The sequence below is a fragment of the Linepithema humile genome, chromosome 4 (genome assembly GCF_040581485.1).
Source record: "Linepithema humile isolate Giens D197 chromosome 4, Lhum_UNIL_v1.0, whole genome shotgun sequence".
In the NCBI taxonomy this organism is placed as follows: Eukaryota; Metazoa; Arthropoda; class Insecta; order Hymenoptera; family Formicidae; genus Linepithema; species Linepithema humile.
Genome location: NC_090131.1, coordinates 16,004,439 through 16,021,469, shown reverse-complemented (window position 1 = coordinate 16,021,469; position 17,031 = coordinate 16,004,439). Strand labels below are relative to the sequence as shown.

At 39.2% G+C, this 17,031-nt stretch overlaps 1 protein-coding gene and 1 long non-coding RNA gene across 7 annotated transcripts in view; one reads left to right on the top strand and one right to left on the bottom strand.

Annotated features, from left to right (window-relative positions):
* The window catches only part of LOC105672299 (uncharacterized), a 175,248-nt gene that overhangs the window by 10,677 nt on the left and 147,540 nt on the right, over positions 1-17,031 (bottom strand). For 2 of the 6 annotated variants that reach the window (XM_067353325.1, XM_067353324.1), the window contains exon 3: positions 4,329-6,115. The exons of the other annotated variants lie outside the window; for them this stretch is intronic. In XM_067353325.1, coding sequence (XP_067209426.1) covers positions 4,329-4,665 — 337 coding nt within the window. In that variant the 5' untranslated portion in view covers positions 4,666-6,115. The remainder of the gene's footprint in view (positions 1-4,328; positions 6,116-17,031) is intronic. 6 annotated transcript variants of the gene reach the window in all.
* Positions 12,026-16,696, top strand: LOC136999392 (uncharacterized). Its single transcript, XR_010889770.1, has 4 exons — positions 12,026-12,623; positions 14,626-14,882; positions 15,065-15,142; positions 15,222-16,696. It is a non-coding gene; the product is annotated as an uncharacterized lncRNA (long non-coding RNA).

Here is a 17,031-nt window from a genome sequence, read left to right as displayed (position 1 = left end):
CCGAAGATTTGCGCCGAATGAGCGCTGCGGAATCCATTTCGCGACGAGGACTAATTTGTGTAAGGGCATCATTAACGGAATCATCGTCGTATTAAAAAAAAAAAAAAATACAAGACGAAGGTACAGCTCAATGCTCCGCGGTAATCAATGACGTGAGAGCCGCGAGATGCCTGCGTGAAATTATCATCGAGCTTCCGGCTTGTTGCCTCTTTACCCTCCGTCTGTTTTCACCCTCGGGGATTCACTCGTCGATAGTAAGCGCCTAAATGGTAGATTTCGATCGGGGCCGTCTTATGATCATCCGGCAGTTTCAAGATCACCGCTCGTCGAATTACGTCCCCGCGAATTCGTCGTCGCATTATTACGCGAGTTACGACCCTTGATGAGGGGCCTCGGATCACGTGCAGTGGTACGACGACAAACCATCAACAGTTGCGCGTACGCATTTGGAGGATATATAACGACGGCAGGCTACCGCATACGATGCGTTGTCTGCATTTAATCCGTGTCCCCTCCCCTTCACTCCTCTTCACGGTCATCATTTCGAAGGGAGTCACAAAAATCGAACGGTGCGTGCATCGAACGGACACGATGCGTTCACTGCGAAACACAGTGTAAATTTAGAGTTAATTTGGGGACGATAGTTAAAATTTTACCAGTCGCTCAATTTTTTATGTTGAAATTTATCTTTCAATCGCGGAATCTAAATGGACTTTCAAATACATCTAAAGATATGTTTTTCCGTTGATTGGCTTAATCATCATTTAACAATAGCATTCGGCAATACTTATCACATTTAAAAAATTTCTAATTGAACGTTAACAACGCGATATTTATCGGAACAGGGATGTTCTGACAATATCAAGTATTGGATTGACTTATCGTTCGGCGAGATGAATAGGCGCGCGACCAAAAACCGGAGGTGCGTCGTGTCACGTATAGGCGCTAACAAATTTAATTTTAATGTGCATGAACGCGCGATGCAGCGTGGCCGGTTCGAGCGCGCCGCACGAACGGAGGGAGACAGAAATGCAGACGGAGAAAGAGCGAGATGCGGAGAAAACGGGGAGCGGGACGGGGCGTAGGGAGACGCCTTGAACACTTAACGCATATTAATGAGCGGCTCTTAAGTGCGTTCTACGTTGCGATGAGAGAGCAATTTGCCGCGCGGAGAAGTTTGCGCCCCGTAGGATGACAACGCAGAAACCGTGTCGGCCAACAACGGTCAACGTTGACATAATTTTCGACGCGGGCATACTTCTATGACGATACCGCCGATACGTTTCAATAAGCGCTAATTACGCGTTTAACCGTTTGATTTATTACAGATAGGTCGCGCGCACAATCGCCTGCGTTAAATAAGGAAGCGGAATCGCGTGAATTTTCCTCTGTGTATAATATTTGACTGTCACACGACGGCGTATATCATACGTGAGCACGTTGTCCTGGTTTATTTCTTCCTAATTACTTGCAACAACACATAACGGTATTGATTAACGCATCTAGCTATTTTTTGCGCTTTATTCCCGTCGCGGAAATAAAAAGTGGGGAGGAAATATCTTCGAAGGGATGGCAATTCTGACGGAAAGCGTCCAATTAATTTTTCGCTAATGATGTTAGAAGAAACACGTGCGTACTTGCAATGTACTTTTCGCCCATATACGAAAAACGTACGTGTCTCGAGAAACGGCCGTTCGCACTGCAAGTATTTCTATCGCGTCGCGAAGCTTGCAGTGATCCACGTAAATGATCTCGGTGTCCACGATCGTATCTCCTTACTTGTCGCTCAAAGATGTCATTTACTTTCTCTTATTTCTTTAATTACCCCGCCTTCCTTTTTTTCCTCCCGCGGACGTTTAATTGCTATGCGATTAGTCTTCCACGATCGGTCAAATTCGTCGGCGGAGAAAGGAATACGATGATATAGGCATACTTTCAGACGAGTTCTCGTTCAATGTGAGAAAAGAAATTCAAACGGCCGTGTGTGATCTTGCCGCTCAGAACTTACTCTCGCATTTACTTAATCCAGGAACTACGTGCCGCGGACTTTGTTATTTTTCGCAGAAGTACGTTGATATAGTGGGAAACTATCGTCCGCCATGTATTATAATTAATGCGTGTTACTTTCATTACGCGACAAATATCTCAATTTTTCCGCGTTTTATAACAAATTAACTATGCATCCCTTTTTTTCGCCGTTGTCAGCGAATATTAATCCACGAAATGTTCGACAGCTGGCTCCTCCGTGCCGTTTTATCTTTTTATATACTTTACGCCGATATCGGTGTGCGCATTATCGTCGGTGTCGCGAGAGCCTACCTCAACGGCGACGTTTAACGACGGCGTTCCATCGAAATTCCTAAGAACCCGCGGTCGCGTTGAAAAAAGTATGGCGCGCAAAGCCGGTGAACACCGGTGCAAAGCACATCTCTGCTGTCGGCCGGCAAGAAAGACGATGAAAAATGCGGTAATGACGCACTGTCCTCGCATTGCTCGTGACAATTATACCCCATTACGTCCGACCCGCTACTCCCTTTTCTTCCGTTCGCGTCCACAGACCGAAGTGCGTTGCGGTAGGTCGCGATACGCGCCGCGCGTATGTGTGTTCGTCAATTTATCGCAAATTATTCTCTGTCAATTTCTCATTGTCACAAGAGGATAACGCGTCAAGTTTCCTATCATTGTTGACGCGAAGTCGCATCGACATGCTGGTTTGTTGTAGAAAGTTTCGTGCAATAATTAATAATGATTTAACAACGAGTGATAATACGTTGAGCACCTTGTTCACAATAATGTTTCGGCACGTGCCGCGCACCCGCACTTTTGGAAGCCAAGAGGGTTTAAAACCACCTGTAGCGAACCCCGACTGTTCAACAGGTGGCCGCAGGCAAATATAGGACACTCCTGGCACGTACCGCGTTTTGAATTCATTCCGGGAAATCTAGAGCTCCGAATATGTGTCTTGAATTTAATTGAGAATTTGGAAGAAGCAGATAAGACGATGAATGAAACGCGTGTCGACTTAAATCTGCCCGTCCGTAAATGAGGAATCGATAAGGAGGACCGTTACGAAGCGGATGACTAATACGACGAAAATGACGTCAAAGTGGTAAGAGAGAATGACACGAGTGACAATAAATAAAGTAATATCGAAATGTTACATTTATAAACGATGCGTCGCATGCTTTGTCTCGCCAACGCACGTGAAAGAAAATATTCAATATTGTATATTTCGAAAAATCCAAATTAAATATTAAAAATTTATCACAAGCGACTGTACGAAGGCAATGTGTTCATTTATGAAGAAACTTTTAAAAAGTATTATTTAGTATTACGCAATAAATTTTATTATCCTCAAAAAATGTAGGTAAATTAACGAAAGAATGCAAAGAATGGTATACCGTTATAAAAGAAAACGTTAAAATTGCAATTTTTATGAGCTAAAGTAAAAAAGCGTAAAATTATCATTGGCGATTATAGAAAACAGAACCAAGTAGACTTGTAGACCGGTGAGTATACTTGGAGCCCGGCGTTTTCTAATGGTACTTGTCACGGGACGTTCAATGTTTAAGGTTTCGAAGCACACGCGGGTTTTACCGTCAGGTCATAATACGCTCCGGGTACGGATTTACGAGTCATTATCAAGCTATTAGTTTATCGATGTCGGCCGAGTAATAGGACTTTTGAGCTTTATTTTCAAGTATCAGCCGATATAATTCTAGATAGCGATCGATTACCTAGGCAGGTATTTAATACACAGAAATTGAGATAGAAAGATTCTAGATATAATGTTTACATCAGATAAAAACGAGTTAGTTATATATATATATATATATATATTATTCCGTGTTGATGTTACGAAAGGTTAACACCGAGCGAGAGATATAAACGCGACAGGCTTGATACAAATGAAGCAAATCCTGATATGATTTCTAAATCAATTCGGAGAAAGCCTCTTGCAGCCGGAAAGAGGATGCAACTTTTATGTTGACAACGACCACGCGGTAAAGATAGAACTGCACGTTGCAACAGCTGAAATATTGTTAAAATAATTACGTAATGCTATTTTGCGACATTATCGCAATCTCGAATCAATTGATGTAGCATGTTGTCTGTATAGGAACACATAACGAAGATATTTCTTTCATCCGACAATTAATGTCGCTTGTGTAATTGTTGTATATGCGGCTTTCGACGCAAGTTTCACTTATTGATTCATGTTTCGGGAAATGGTGTTAATTTCGCACAATCGATATATCTGCAATGTCAATTTTTAGTCACATTTATTATGACGGTCAAATTTGTGTGCGATAGTAACTTCTACTTACATATCAGCGTGATAAAGGTGACCCGTGGTGTACAATACGACCATCTTCTTCGATTGTCGAGGTGCGAATTGAGCGACAAGTGTCTTCGAGAATCATTTCTCTTCGTTCTCACCGTTTTCGCTACGGTATACGGTATCGGTGTGTAGTTGGAATTTTGTAAGTTGTAATTGTATTTGTAAAAATTGTTGGATGTCTGAGTTTTGGCTTCCGGCAATAAGATTTGATACTTGTGCGCGGTTTCATCGAGGACTCGGTGAGGCGTAGTTCTCTGATCGCGTTCTTTGAATATGATTTCCATCGTCGGTTCTTCCTTTATGAGTATCTCTGCGTTCCTCATCGCATAGCACTCTATCACTCCGAACGCACGCAGGCACTCGCGAGCGCGTATAGGACTTTAAGGCGGGAGTTACGCGAACGTATCCCTCGCGGCCTCTCCTCGCGTCAGCGACGTATATGTATGAGCAATAGATGCACGCGCCGCGACTATACGTATAGATACGTGAATACCGCGGATGGTGCGTCGTGTGCGCTCGCTCCAATTGTATTGCCGCGCAATATGTCACCTCGCTCAAGGGGTTGTCACACTCGAAAAACTGTCCGCACAGAATCACAATCTGTTTGGCACTGATCCCGGCACACACGATGCACTGATTCTTATACGAGGGGAAGGGGGGAATAGGGGGGTTGTGGGATTCCGAGAGAAAGAGGGAGGTGGGTGCTTGACAAAGTGGCGGGGGTACTCAAGAAGTAGAGGAAGAATCAGAGGGGTACACCGTTAAGGGTGGCCCACGTGCCTCCCCCCCCGCCCTTTCCACGGCTTTCTCACTTTGAAATTCGTGCCTTCCACCACCACTTCTATCGCTGATTCTCCTATCACTTGCACTTTACCGTCGCGCTCTCGGAGCGATATTTCTTCTCCACCTGCTCGCAAGTTTTGTCCCCAAGGAAGTGTCAAAAAATCAGCTGAGCACTTGTACCTCTCCGAGACGGAAAAGAGGCGTGGTCAATCGGGCGAACAAACTGGATAGGATGTGAGCGAGCAAGAAGAGGTGAACTGTTCGCCCGCCGTGACAGTAGGAGTAAAGCTGTCTAAGGGAATGGAAGTGGACTTCTGTTCGTCTGCTTTGGCCGTACGTAGATCGGCTCTCGCCGGCCTCGCGCTGTCCTTATCTATTGTATTCTCTTTCGTTCCCTTGCTTCCTCCTTCTACTCTCTCGTTTTTTCTCCCTCTTCCTTCCTGTCCGGGCGCCGGCTCTTTCACTCTTCCTATCACCTCGTGCGCCCCCCGTGTATGACTGTCAGTGTATGGTACTGGCCACTCGGTCGACCTGTGCCTATATACGATTGTAAAGCCACCGAAGCACGTGGCCCGCACCCCGCTTTCAGCCAATCCCTCCCACCATCGTCGCCCTTCCTTCGAGCACCCGCGCCGCTTCATTATTTATCGTCTTCTATTCTTTCTCCTTCTCCATACCGTCATCGCCGCCACCGTCACCTCCTTCGTCCATCGTCTTTTCCCTCCACCTGATCCTCCAACGCGTCTCCTGCTCCCCACCGCCGGAATATCTGGCAGTTCAGGACTACGCGACTCATTCATAACTCCCCGCTTTTGAGCTGCTGCTCCCACTTCGCCGGTCCCCACCATATGCACGTAGTAGGCGCTAGTCACCCAACGAAGCGTCGATTCACGGTCGACCTGCCATTGTAGTTTCAGCCTCTGAACCTTCGGCGATCTTCACTATTACGAATAGGTGCTGAATCTTCTCGCTCTTGCCTATTGAAATTTGCTAAAGCAGTTTCAAACATTTGATTTTACATATCGTAAAAAATGTGCTTCTTATTCTTTCTTATTTTCTGATAATTATTTCTTAATTCTATGATTGTTTCTTCTATCTTTTACACTTCTGTTTTTTGCTTCATTATTCGATATAAGCAGCATATAGCGTTAAAAAGTTTAAATTTAATTTCGTAGAAATATAAAATATTCAAGAATAATTTGTTTTCAAAGTTAATAATTCCACAATCTTTAAATCTATTCCTTACTTATATATTTTTATGACTTATATCGGATAACATCCACAATTTTGCCAGACAAATCAAAGCACTTTTCATACGCAGAAAATATTTTAACACGATGTTTACAGGTGTAAGTATTCACTTTCTACAGAGCAAGAAAGTAAACAGTTTAATTTCGTATTAGAATTGTAATTACATGTCGATGGCTTTTTTCTCCTATCACAGAACACACGTAGTTAGTCGATTCGTGTTCTCCGCGAAAAGTGCAATGTATTAAAACATTGCTGTAGATGAAACGAATCTGTCGACGAAGATAATTATAGGATAGAAGCGTTCCGTCTGTAGAGAGGACGTGTGCGTCAGTAGCGCGGCGGTAAGCGCGATTCTTCTAATTGTCACCGTCGTCGAAGACGACGTGACACCGCTCGTTATCCTCGGTATGTCGTCGAGAATCTCATACGTACAATCCTCTACGTAGTGTTGAGTTTTGCGAAGAGTTCACGGCATTAATAAACGGGCGTTCTAGGGTCGCGATCCTTCGCCGTGCCTACGTCAGACATGTATATACCGTATGTATTTTCCGTAGACATAACAACGACGTCCGTAATAGTGACGATGACGTTGATAGTAATTAGTCGTCTCGCCGACCTCATTGCAACAAGCGCGAAGACATCGCGATTTGTCGAGATGCATACTGTTTGATAAACTGACGCGTTGCACTGAATATCCATCATAATCAATGAGTTTTGCATATGGATTGATATATCTATCATTATCTACATTTGCCGTTTGTCATCGCTTTTATTAATTATTACGGCCGCATGTTAGATATCTTGTTACGATCGAGTGAAGTCTATCAAATGCTGATGAAACTTTCTTACAAAACGGGAGACTTCCGTCTGGAAATGGACGTGTGGTCCAGGTTCCCCTCTCGCGCTTCGGATTTTCCCACTACGACGCGCGCGCTCTCCCCACGCAAAACTACGTCCGTATCCTCTTTTGCCTCCCACTTAAAGTCAGTGATGACGTTTCCTTTCACTAACTCTCGAATGCTTACTAAATGCTTACGTATGTCGTACCTCCGGCGAAGTTGGAAGCACCCGCGCCTATGACAAGCCGTTTGAAACTTCGTACTTCGTACTTTTGAAAGATTTTTCCTAGAAAACCGGACAGGCGTCGGGTCTTCCCGTCACAATAGGATTATGACTGACAAATATCTTCAAGGAATCCGACCTAGCGGTGCGGATGCGGTCAATTATAGGGTTAGAAACATTCCGAAGAGATTTCCAATTAGTTATCATAATAAAATTAATCATACACACGCGCGTTGCAAGATCTTCAACAAATGTATAATAATTATATAACTTCGAATACGATATTGAAACAAAACGTTATATACTTTTCCATCAATATCCTGTTCATTATTATTAATTATTATTTAGGTGCAATATAGAGGACTCATATGTTAAACAAAATCGTTTTATCTTAATTTTTAGGACTTTTATTAAATAAAAAAATTTTTAATTCGCCCATTCAAAAATCCAAGTTCTTGGGTACTTAAATTAAAAATAAATCTAAATTTGAAAAAAAAAATTTGCCCATATTAGATAATCTTATGGATAGAGTTGTACAACATAGCATTCGAGTTACGTCAGCAGGTGTTCGAAAACCACGCTGTGAGTGGACCACACGAGTAGGTTTGCAGGTTTTGGTGCCACCGATTGCACCAGGAAACGAAATCAATGATGAAACAGCAAAATAGATTCTCCATAAATCTTTCTTAGCGCCGTATTTGACTAATTTTCAATTAATTAATTTTATTTGAACAAATCTTTGATATCCTCTAAATTCATATGTTTTTAATCATGTATTTACGACGTTTTTTTTTTTATTGATCGTTTCATTAAAAAATTATCGATAAATGGAAGTGCTTACATTTGACGCAGATAAATACGTCACGTTCAATTTTTGGGGTCAAGTGCCGGAAGCAAGATTTACGCAAGATATTTCACACATACTTGATTCTTGTTAAAAAATGTGGTTTGCGGCTTAGAGATCGACAATCGCGTCATAAATGTGACAAAGTACGCTCCTTCCGGATTGAACTTGCGCTAATTCCCCACATTAGAGATTGTAAGGGATATTTATAAATAAAAGCCTTGCAGAAAAGCATTCAACTTCTGACAAATTGTCTTCGTTAGAAGCTTACGTGTTTTGCGAGTGCGCGTGGCATAGAATCGGCAAGTCTTCGCTTGCTTAGATGATCTATTAAAAATCAAATTTTCAATAGATACACTGCACACCTAAAAATATTTATTTTCTGCTACACGTCAGCCATTTGTCAATAGAGAACGTTTATGCAGAGCTGCTTATGCCATCATGATATGACAGAATACTTTTTAGTACAACAGAATTCTGATGCGTGACTATCAGTAAAGAGCCGTGCCGATATAACTTATTATGACCGATAAGAATCACGTGGTATTTTTGATGAAGTAACGCGGTATATGGCACGGAGACGTGACTTGGAGGAATTGTCAATATTAAACGACCTAGGTTAATAAAACGACGTAAATTCGTAAAGACTGCGTATTGAACAATGCAAAGAATTTTTATTGTTGTAGGTCTGCTACGCGTAATCAATATTTAATACTGAAATATTATTTCTAAAATAACATTCTCTTATTCTTATTATATATTTCTCATAGCTTTCCAAATGGTGCATCTAGTTTTTGCTACAAAATTAAAAATATTTACCAAAACTAAAACTTCTAATGATAAAAATACAAAAAAAAAAGGGTAAAAATTCACAAGTTGAAATAATCTACGAATATTTTTTTATATTTTTATTGTTGTATATGTGATTAGTTCCCAAGTACTTCATTATTTGCACATCAAGTTTACGCATTTAAATTAATGAAGAAACATAGTGACACATTGTATTGAGAGATGCATTTTAATTTGAAAAATACTCTACGTGACCACTCTCACGGATTTGTGCGTCAACTTTGCGTAAGATCACACGTTTGCGAAGGCTCGTGACACGATGGAACAATATAAGGAAAGATGACAACGCGATTAAAAACTGTGTGAATTTATTACGTAAATAAAACGCAGGCATGTTTGAGCACCTAAAAAAAAGTAGCTATAGAAGTTTCTCCTTTATAGCAAATAATAATTGTAAAATTATATCAATAATTATGTAATATTAGTATAAATAAATAAAACAATTTTGTATGTTAAACTTAGATGTTTATCATTAAATTATTTTAATTTCTGTGCAATTGTTCATTTTTAATTCATACAATCGTGGAAATAAAAAACCGAAACTCGGATAATTGAAAATTTAATAAAAATTTAATCCGCACGCAAAACTTCTTTTACATTTCGCTCGTGTAAGATGTATATATTTCTGTGCACCTTGCTCTACCATTTTTTATTTATCGCACGTGATACGGCGCCGGCATGTCCCCTTCTTCGAACGTACGTGATTTCCTAATGAGAGTGCAAGAATAACATCGGTATACATAAAAAAAATAGGTAGAGGAATTTTCAGATAAAAATATATTTCGCAATAAATGGTTTCGCTTGAATTTTGAATCATTGTTTTCAGAAAATATTGCAGCATTTAAATAACAAAAAATTCTTTTGCATTTTTCCAGCAATTATTTTCATCATTATTATTTTATCACGATTTGTGTGTATAAAATACTTATATCAAACAATTTCTCTAGAAATAAGATACGGTAAATATTTTCACTATCTACCGTAGTAATAAGTATTGAAATTTATTGTAAGCGAATAATACGTATAAAAATGAGAAATAATTAGAAATTTTATTATCTGTTCTATCTTTTCCGCGACATGCTTTCGAAAGTAGCTACTCGCGTATAAAATGGATGTTTTCATATTTTAAGAAATCAACCGAGATCCGTGACGACAATACCATATTTTCTGCGCATTAATGTGCGTACGTTTGAAGTTTACGACAGAGGAAAATTAAGTGATGACTAGACCGAGTTTACGCAGAAAAGGTACGCGGTCGCATGGTCCGCAAGAAAAAAAGAGATGTAAGTGAAACGTCCCGCTTAATTAATGAGTCAATGTGATCATTACTTCGCAGGAAACGCGCGCGTTTTCCGCCGAAAACAAAGTGCACATTGCGCAGGCCGCACTGTGACGAATCCTATACTTGTCGACTTCTACAAGATTGACATATAGAACTCGTTACTTATGGAAATTAGTCTAATTCCGTATCGCGGTTGGCCATTACGCTCGTAGTCACGCATCAACGCGTAATGCCCATCATCATGTCCGATAATCACTTCGATGGAAATACAAGAGGAGAATCGCGAGAATTGCGCGCAACGAACACGTGTGCAGCGCCGTAGAATGAAAAACGAGATATTGTTTCTCAAGGCAGGGGTCAAAACTGTGTACTGTAGGTATGGATCGAGTACACGCGTACTTATTGCTGTACACACATGTATTTCACGAAAAATTGTCGTCGACTCTTTCGCTGCTTAGCGCAGCTACAGTTACAATTCAGAATTCCACCCTATTTTTCCGGATAAAAACCGATAAATTAATATTAATACTTCGTGTCGGCAGGTTTTAAATAGCAAGAAATTCATAAGCATCGCACATATGTGTCACTAAGATTATTTACATATTTGGTATGGCACTCTGGATCGTGTATGAATCATGGGATTAATTTTGTAAAGAATGTGCGAGATTTTGAGTCATTAACGAAGCAATTAGTAAAGTGAGGTGTTATAAATCTATATTGTGAGATCCAACATATTGCGATAATTTTATACCGTCAAATCTCAGCTCTTTTCTTCTAAGCAAAATGCAAATTAAAATATATTGTTTTTCATGCCCACTTGATATGCGAACATTTTTCTGAAAACTAACAGCACAAATAGAAAAATACAAGAGTCTTTTAAAATGTTATTCGTGTAAAAGCGAGTTTTGCTCATGGCCAGATTTCTGAAGTAAATATTTTCTAATTATATACCGATTGCAAGGAATTAGTGCTTCAATGAAGGCGGTAATGACAATTGGCAATAAACTAGATCAATCGCGTGCGATAGAGTTCATTGTACTCGATCGAATACGGTAATCTCGTTCAAAAAGATACACGAGGGTCTCAAGCCGCAACCGGTTAAGATTTTGCGCGCGGCATTACGTGAACGGGCGCATTCGAAGCGCGTACGGACGCGCGCCGCTAAAAAGCGGCGTTTAACAGTCCGAAGTGGAAAAGGCGGGGGCAATTTTTCGAAAGAGGCAATTATCGATTCGTGTGGTCCCCGCGATGGCGGCGGTTGCAAGAAGCGGATAGAGACATCGGCCACATTCCACGTACGAAAGGCATCTCGGGATCCCGATAGGGACGGCGGCCTTCTCTCTCTTGCTCTTTATCTTGCTCTTCCTGCTTAACATTTCGGCCGCACGGGGACCACCCAAGGCCTCTCCCCTCGTGTCGGTGCAATATTCAATGCCAGGTATACACGTGAAGGCGAAAACCAAAAAAATATCGGGTCAACCTGAGATAAAGATCGGCCAAAAAGTGTACCGCCAGCGCTCTAAGACTTTAGCAAGCCGACCAACGAGAAATATATGCGCAGACTTTAGAATGCCGTAGAATTTGACAGGCGTGGAGAAAGAAAATCATTTAGGCAAAGGATTTAGGGTATTCATAGTCCGTTCTTATATTTAAGATTGTCTTAAGTACGATCTTAAAATGCTATGAATTTGGGGTAAGTCGCTGCGAAGCTATCTAACAATCAGAAATCATATTAGTATTTTGAGATGGTACTTAAGATAATCTTGGAATAAGAACGAACTAATACCGTCCTTAAGTGGTAGCGCAAGAAAATGCAAGCTCAACGAATAAAAGGGCCCACACAAAAAGGCCCCGCGAACAATATAATTGACTACAATCGATTCATAAGCGATTCCGGTATGACAAAACGAATATTTACTTAATGCATTTTTTCACTTCACCGTGTATGTCAGAAACAAAATCGTGGCTTACCGTTCTGAAGAGAGCGAGACGAATTGAAAATTTCTCGGCACGCGATGTCAGCAGTCATTTATCACAGTAATCATGGCAATGAGCTTTCCCATTTCCGAAGATGCCCTGAACGCGAACTCCAACGGATGTGCCGCGGCGAAACGTGAAAGACGCCGTGATAAAACACATGCCACGTTATTGTAAATTTTGTGGCTATGTAGCAGCGCAGTTGGAAAATCCGGAGTTTGAAGATTGGCAAGGTTCGTTTTACTTTCACGCGTCAACGATGCTGCGATACGCGATGAAAAAAAACAAAACAAAAAAAAAAACAAAAGGATGCGAGTGACACGTTGAGAAATGAACTCTTATTGACGTTTTGCGTTACCGTAATCGCTGGGAAGTCCGTTATTTGTTGTGATTATCGAATCAATCAATCGTTTATATTTATATATTATATAATAACCGTGCAATATTGTATTTTCTATAATATTTAAAGGTATATTTGACACGGTGGAACATCATAGAGTTTGCGATATTGATGGTTAAATATCTCACGCGGACTAACATAGCAAAATTTTAGCAATCAAGATTATAATATAATATTAGACTTTCAATAGCAGTATAATAATGAGTTGAATATATGTAGAGCAAGAATAAACTTACACACTGATTGATTTCACTGCTCGATGCAAGCACTATCTTTAAATATGCGTAACTCTGTTACTTACGAAATAATGACATTATCTGTGGAACTCCTTGTTGACATCCGGCATATATTGATTAGTAAGGATGCATGTATTATGCGTGTGCGTCATTACAATCAAAATTTCCATGAAATAAGCTATCAGAATTTACCCTCCGATAACACAATCGTCATTAAGTGCGCTAATGACGTATGTCGGCACGTCAACGCCCAATATCGATCGCGAAGTTTACACTATGGAACGCAATAGTTTGAATTATTCATTTTACGGGTAGTTTCATCGTTTGAAACTTACTATTATCTTCAATAAATTATAGAGTAGACCTTTAAGCACAAAGTTTGACTGGAACAATCACGTTACGATTATATTTCGGGTATTTCGGGTATTTCACTCGGCTTCGCATTTACACATCGTTAAATGTTAGTAGCATCATCGTACACTCAATACCGTCTTCGCGCAAAATCTATCGTTAGCTGAGCGATTGAGAATCACGTGCGTGACTTATGTGAAATATGAGAGTGCGAAATGATATACTTCTGCTTTGAAATATTAACACATTGTTTTAATTATAAATTTCTTTTACAGTTAAGTCGTTAAAAATCTTTCTACATTTATTATTAAGCCATTAATTTAGTACAGATTTTGCTACCATATTTTTTATGTATTAATTAAACTGCGTGGTAAAAAAAAAAAAAAACTGTTGTTTTAAAACGACAAGAAGAATAAAATTTATCTAGATTTTCATTTACGATTAAGATGCTTTTACAAGTAATTTGCAAAAATTACTTGTTTGAGAAATGCTGAGTTTCAATATTTCATGAATCGAAATAAATTTATAGTAAATTGATTCGCATTGAATAATCAATAAGATGTATAATATAAACTTAAATTATCGTATTAAAACAAAGTAGAAGTACGAGATTAAGATAGATGGATTACTAAATGATTGATTGTATCGTATTCTGAAAACTGTTGAGAATTTAATTATGTAATTAAACGGCAAATCACATGTATAAAATATCCATTACTACAATCATTGATAGTTTTATTTGCGATAATCGTCATCAATTAGCGTGCCTCTATTTCGTTAAGACAAGAAAGAAAATTAAGGATTCTACTGGCAGTTTAAAATCTCGTATATTGCCAGTCATCATCAATGCTAATCTTTGTATGTAAATACCGTCATCCTGTGTATACTATCGATTACTAATTCTCGTGAAATATCTGGCATTGAATTGATTTCTCTGCATTCCTGTACCAACTATCTGATGATCTCAAAAAAAGATGCCATGTTTTTAAGAAATATTAAAGTTTTATCGCGAACTCTTGCATAAAATATTATTTTTTATATTTAAATCCGTTTCGAGAAAGTTAGTTTGGTTGTTTTACTTGAAAATGAATTCTAAAAAATTAATTGAAATAAATATCAAAATAAAGTAGGAAAATAAACAATTTGAATTAAGTCCTATGTTGTTTATTAATAATATAGAAAAAAATCAATTCAGAATTTAACATGTTAAATTATCAATGTATAATAATATCGTCACTTGTATTACAGCAAAAACCGGAAGTTCGTTCTTGTATGCTCGATCAACTCTTATCTTACTCTGGTTCCGGCCGAAATCATCCGACTTTTGGATTGCAATCTGACTCTCGAAACTGCACTGTCGGTTTGACAACGAACTGATGCCCATATGTGCTATTTTAGTTGATTTCAAGTACATCATCAGCAGCGCATGTTTTAGATTTAAAGTGCATCCGCGATTGCCAGACATTGAATTACGAAGAGATGTTTGCATGTAGATATGATGAATGGTAAATATGGATTTAAAAATGGTTTTATCAATTAGTATCAATCCTCGTATAATATATCACTTTTCTATAATAACATTCTGAGAAAAATGTTTCTTAAATGGCTTCTCATCCACATAACGACTCTTGTTTACGGTAAAAAAATTAAATTAATTCATACGCAGTTTATGCGATTGACCTTACAGATTCACTCTCCATTGCGACGGAATAACAGTCGTAAACAGTGTGAATCAACCCTTAATCCATACAGTGTGAATCAACGCGTAACTTATACTTCCTTCAATCTTTGATTCACGCGCGCCTTCGTCTTGTCTGGTCGTAACCGTCTGCTATTATTTTTAGCGCGTGATCACTACTCTGTACGAAGACAAGGAGAAAGAGGGGGAGGACGTTTGTAAGACGGCTCTAACGCCGACCGTGTATATTAGGTCATCCCGCAGGCTTGGCTTGCATAATTATCGGCTCTTCTGTCACCAAAGCCCGACCCGCGTACAGCGTAGCGTTGCTCTTACCGCACCTTCAACCGCGGCACTCATCAACATGGTATGCGTAAAAATGAACACTACATGTGTACATATGTCTTATGAGATCGTGCGATAATTCGAGTTAAGTTATTGTTTTGTTAAGTGCTTGGCACTTCAATCAAACTGATCACGATTTTATAATAAATTATAAATTACAATCATCAAATTAAAAAGATTGAATAAACAGTATCGGGGATATTTAGAAAAAAATGCTTGATATTTTAATCAAACTAGTATGGATTCACGATGTGTTGTAACAAATTGCAAATTACGATTACGAAATTGGAAAGAAATCGAATAAACAATGTTAAATAACTGAAAACATATTTTACAGGGGATTTAAAAGTATTGCACAAGCGTATCTTACAGATACGGTATGCTTAAATGTTATTAGTCGATAAAATTCACCGATTCAAAGATGTGCAAGCGCAATGACACATGTGGAAACTCCTGCTAACGATCATTGAACACTCTCCCAAGTCTTGTTGGTAAGTCACGAGGAAAGATCCTTCGCTATTCTGCGCGGGTAATAATATGTATTATAAGAAAGCCTTGTGCCAGGATTTTCCAATTGTGTCACGAGGCAGTTGTATTTTTGCGTTAATGAGTGCCAAAGAGTCCGATGAGCAGAAAATATAATATAAAAAATTAAATTAATTACAGCTTTGTGCGCGCGTGAGATCTAATCAGTATTTCACCGGTAAAAAAATCGATTATATTGATGATAAGGTTCTTATATATGTTCATTGTGGAAAATCTTTCTTCTACGCTTCGACGTGTAGTTACATTTATCTATCAATATACAGTGAGTTCCTCATATTTTAATAATATAATACAACGAATAAACACCATGATCACTAATTTAGTTGAAAGAAGTTTGGTTGACTGCGATGACACAATTTTGCGAAGTATAACCATGTGTTTACTGCGTCGTAACATCGTGTACAAACTAGTAACGCGCTGGGTGAGTAATTCAAGTTCACTCACGCTTTCTCCGAATCATTTTAAAAGCGCGGGAAAACGGCTGAGTCTTAATATAGCGGAACTTGAAGAACTTTTTATTCATACAGTCAGATACAGTATTCTTTCGCATGCCATACAGTTAACGGCGGATCGTCGCATCGTCGACATTCTCTTCATTAACGGTAAATCGAGTTATAATGTAATTTTAATTTACGCAAAACGTTTAATTTAGCTTCGTGAACTTTTTATTTTAACCGTGCGCAAGTGACAAGAATAGTACGAAAGTGAATATGCAAAGGATAAGTGAACAAATGCAAACATAAATGAAGCAAATGTATGAACATATAAGCTGTTGCACGTGTATCCTGTCGTGACGACTTTTACAAACAAATTATTACGCATTTGCTATCAATCTAATTAGCCACCAGACACATTCAGTCTGTGTGCGATGATGTTAAAGAAGATTACAAGTGACTTGAAAATACTCAATTATTCACACGGAGGATACGCAACGTTAACCCGTTGCGGTTTCTGAGGGTTAAATGATACTGGCGTCGCTGTCGTCTGCGCGATATCCTTGTTTTGAGATTTTTTCCGAGAAAACAATCTTGGACACCAATTTTGTGTGACTGTTGCCCGACCACTTCCGGATACACAACATCCGT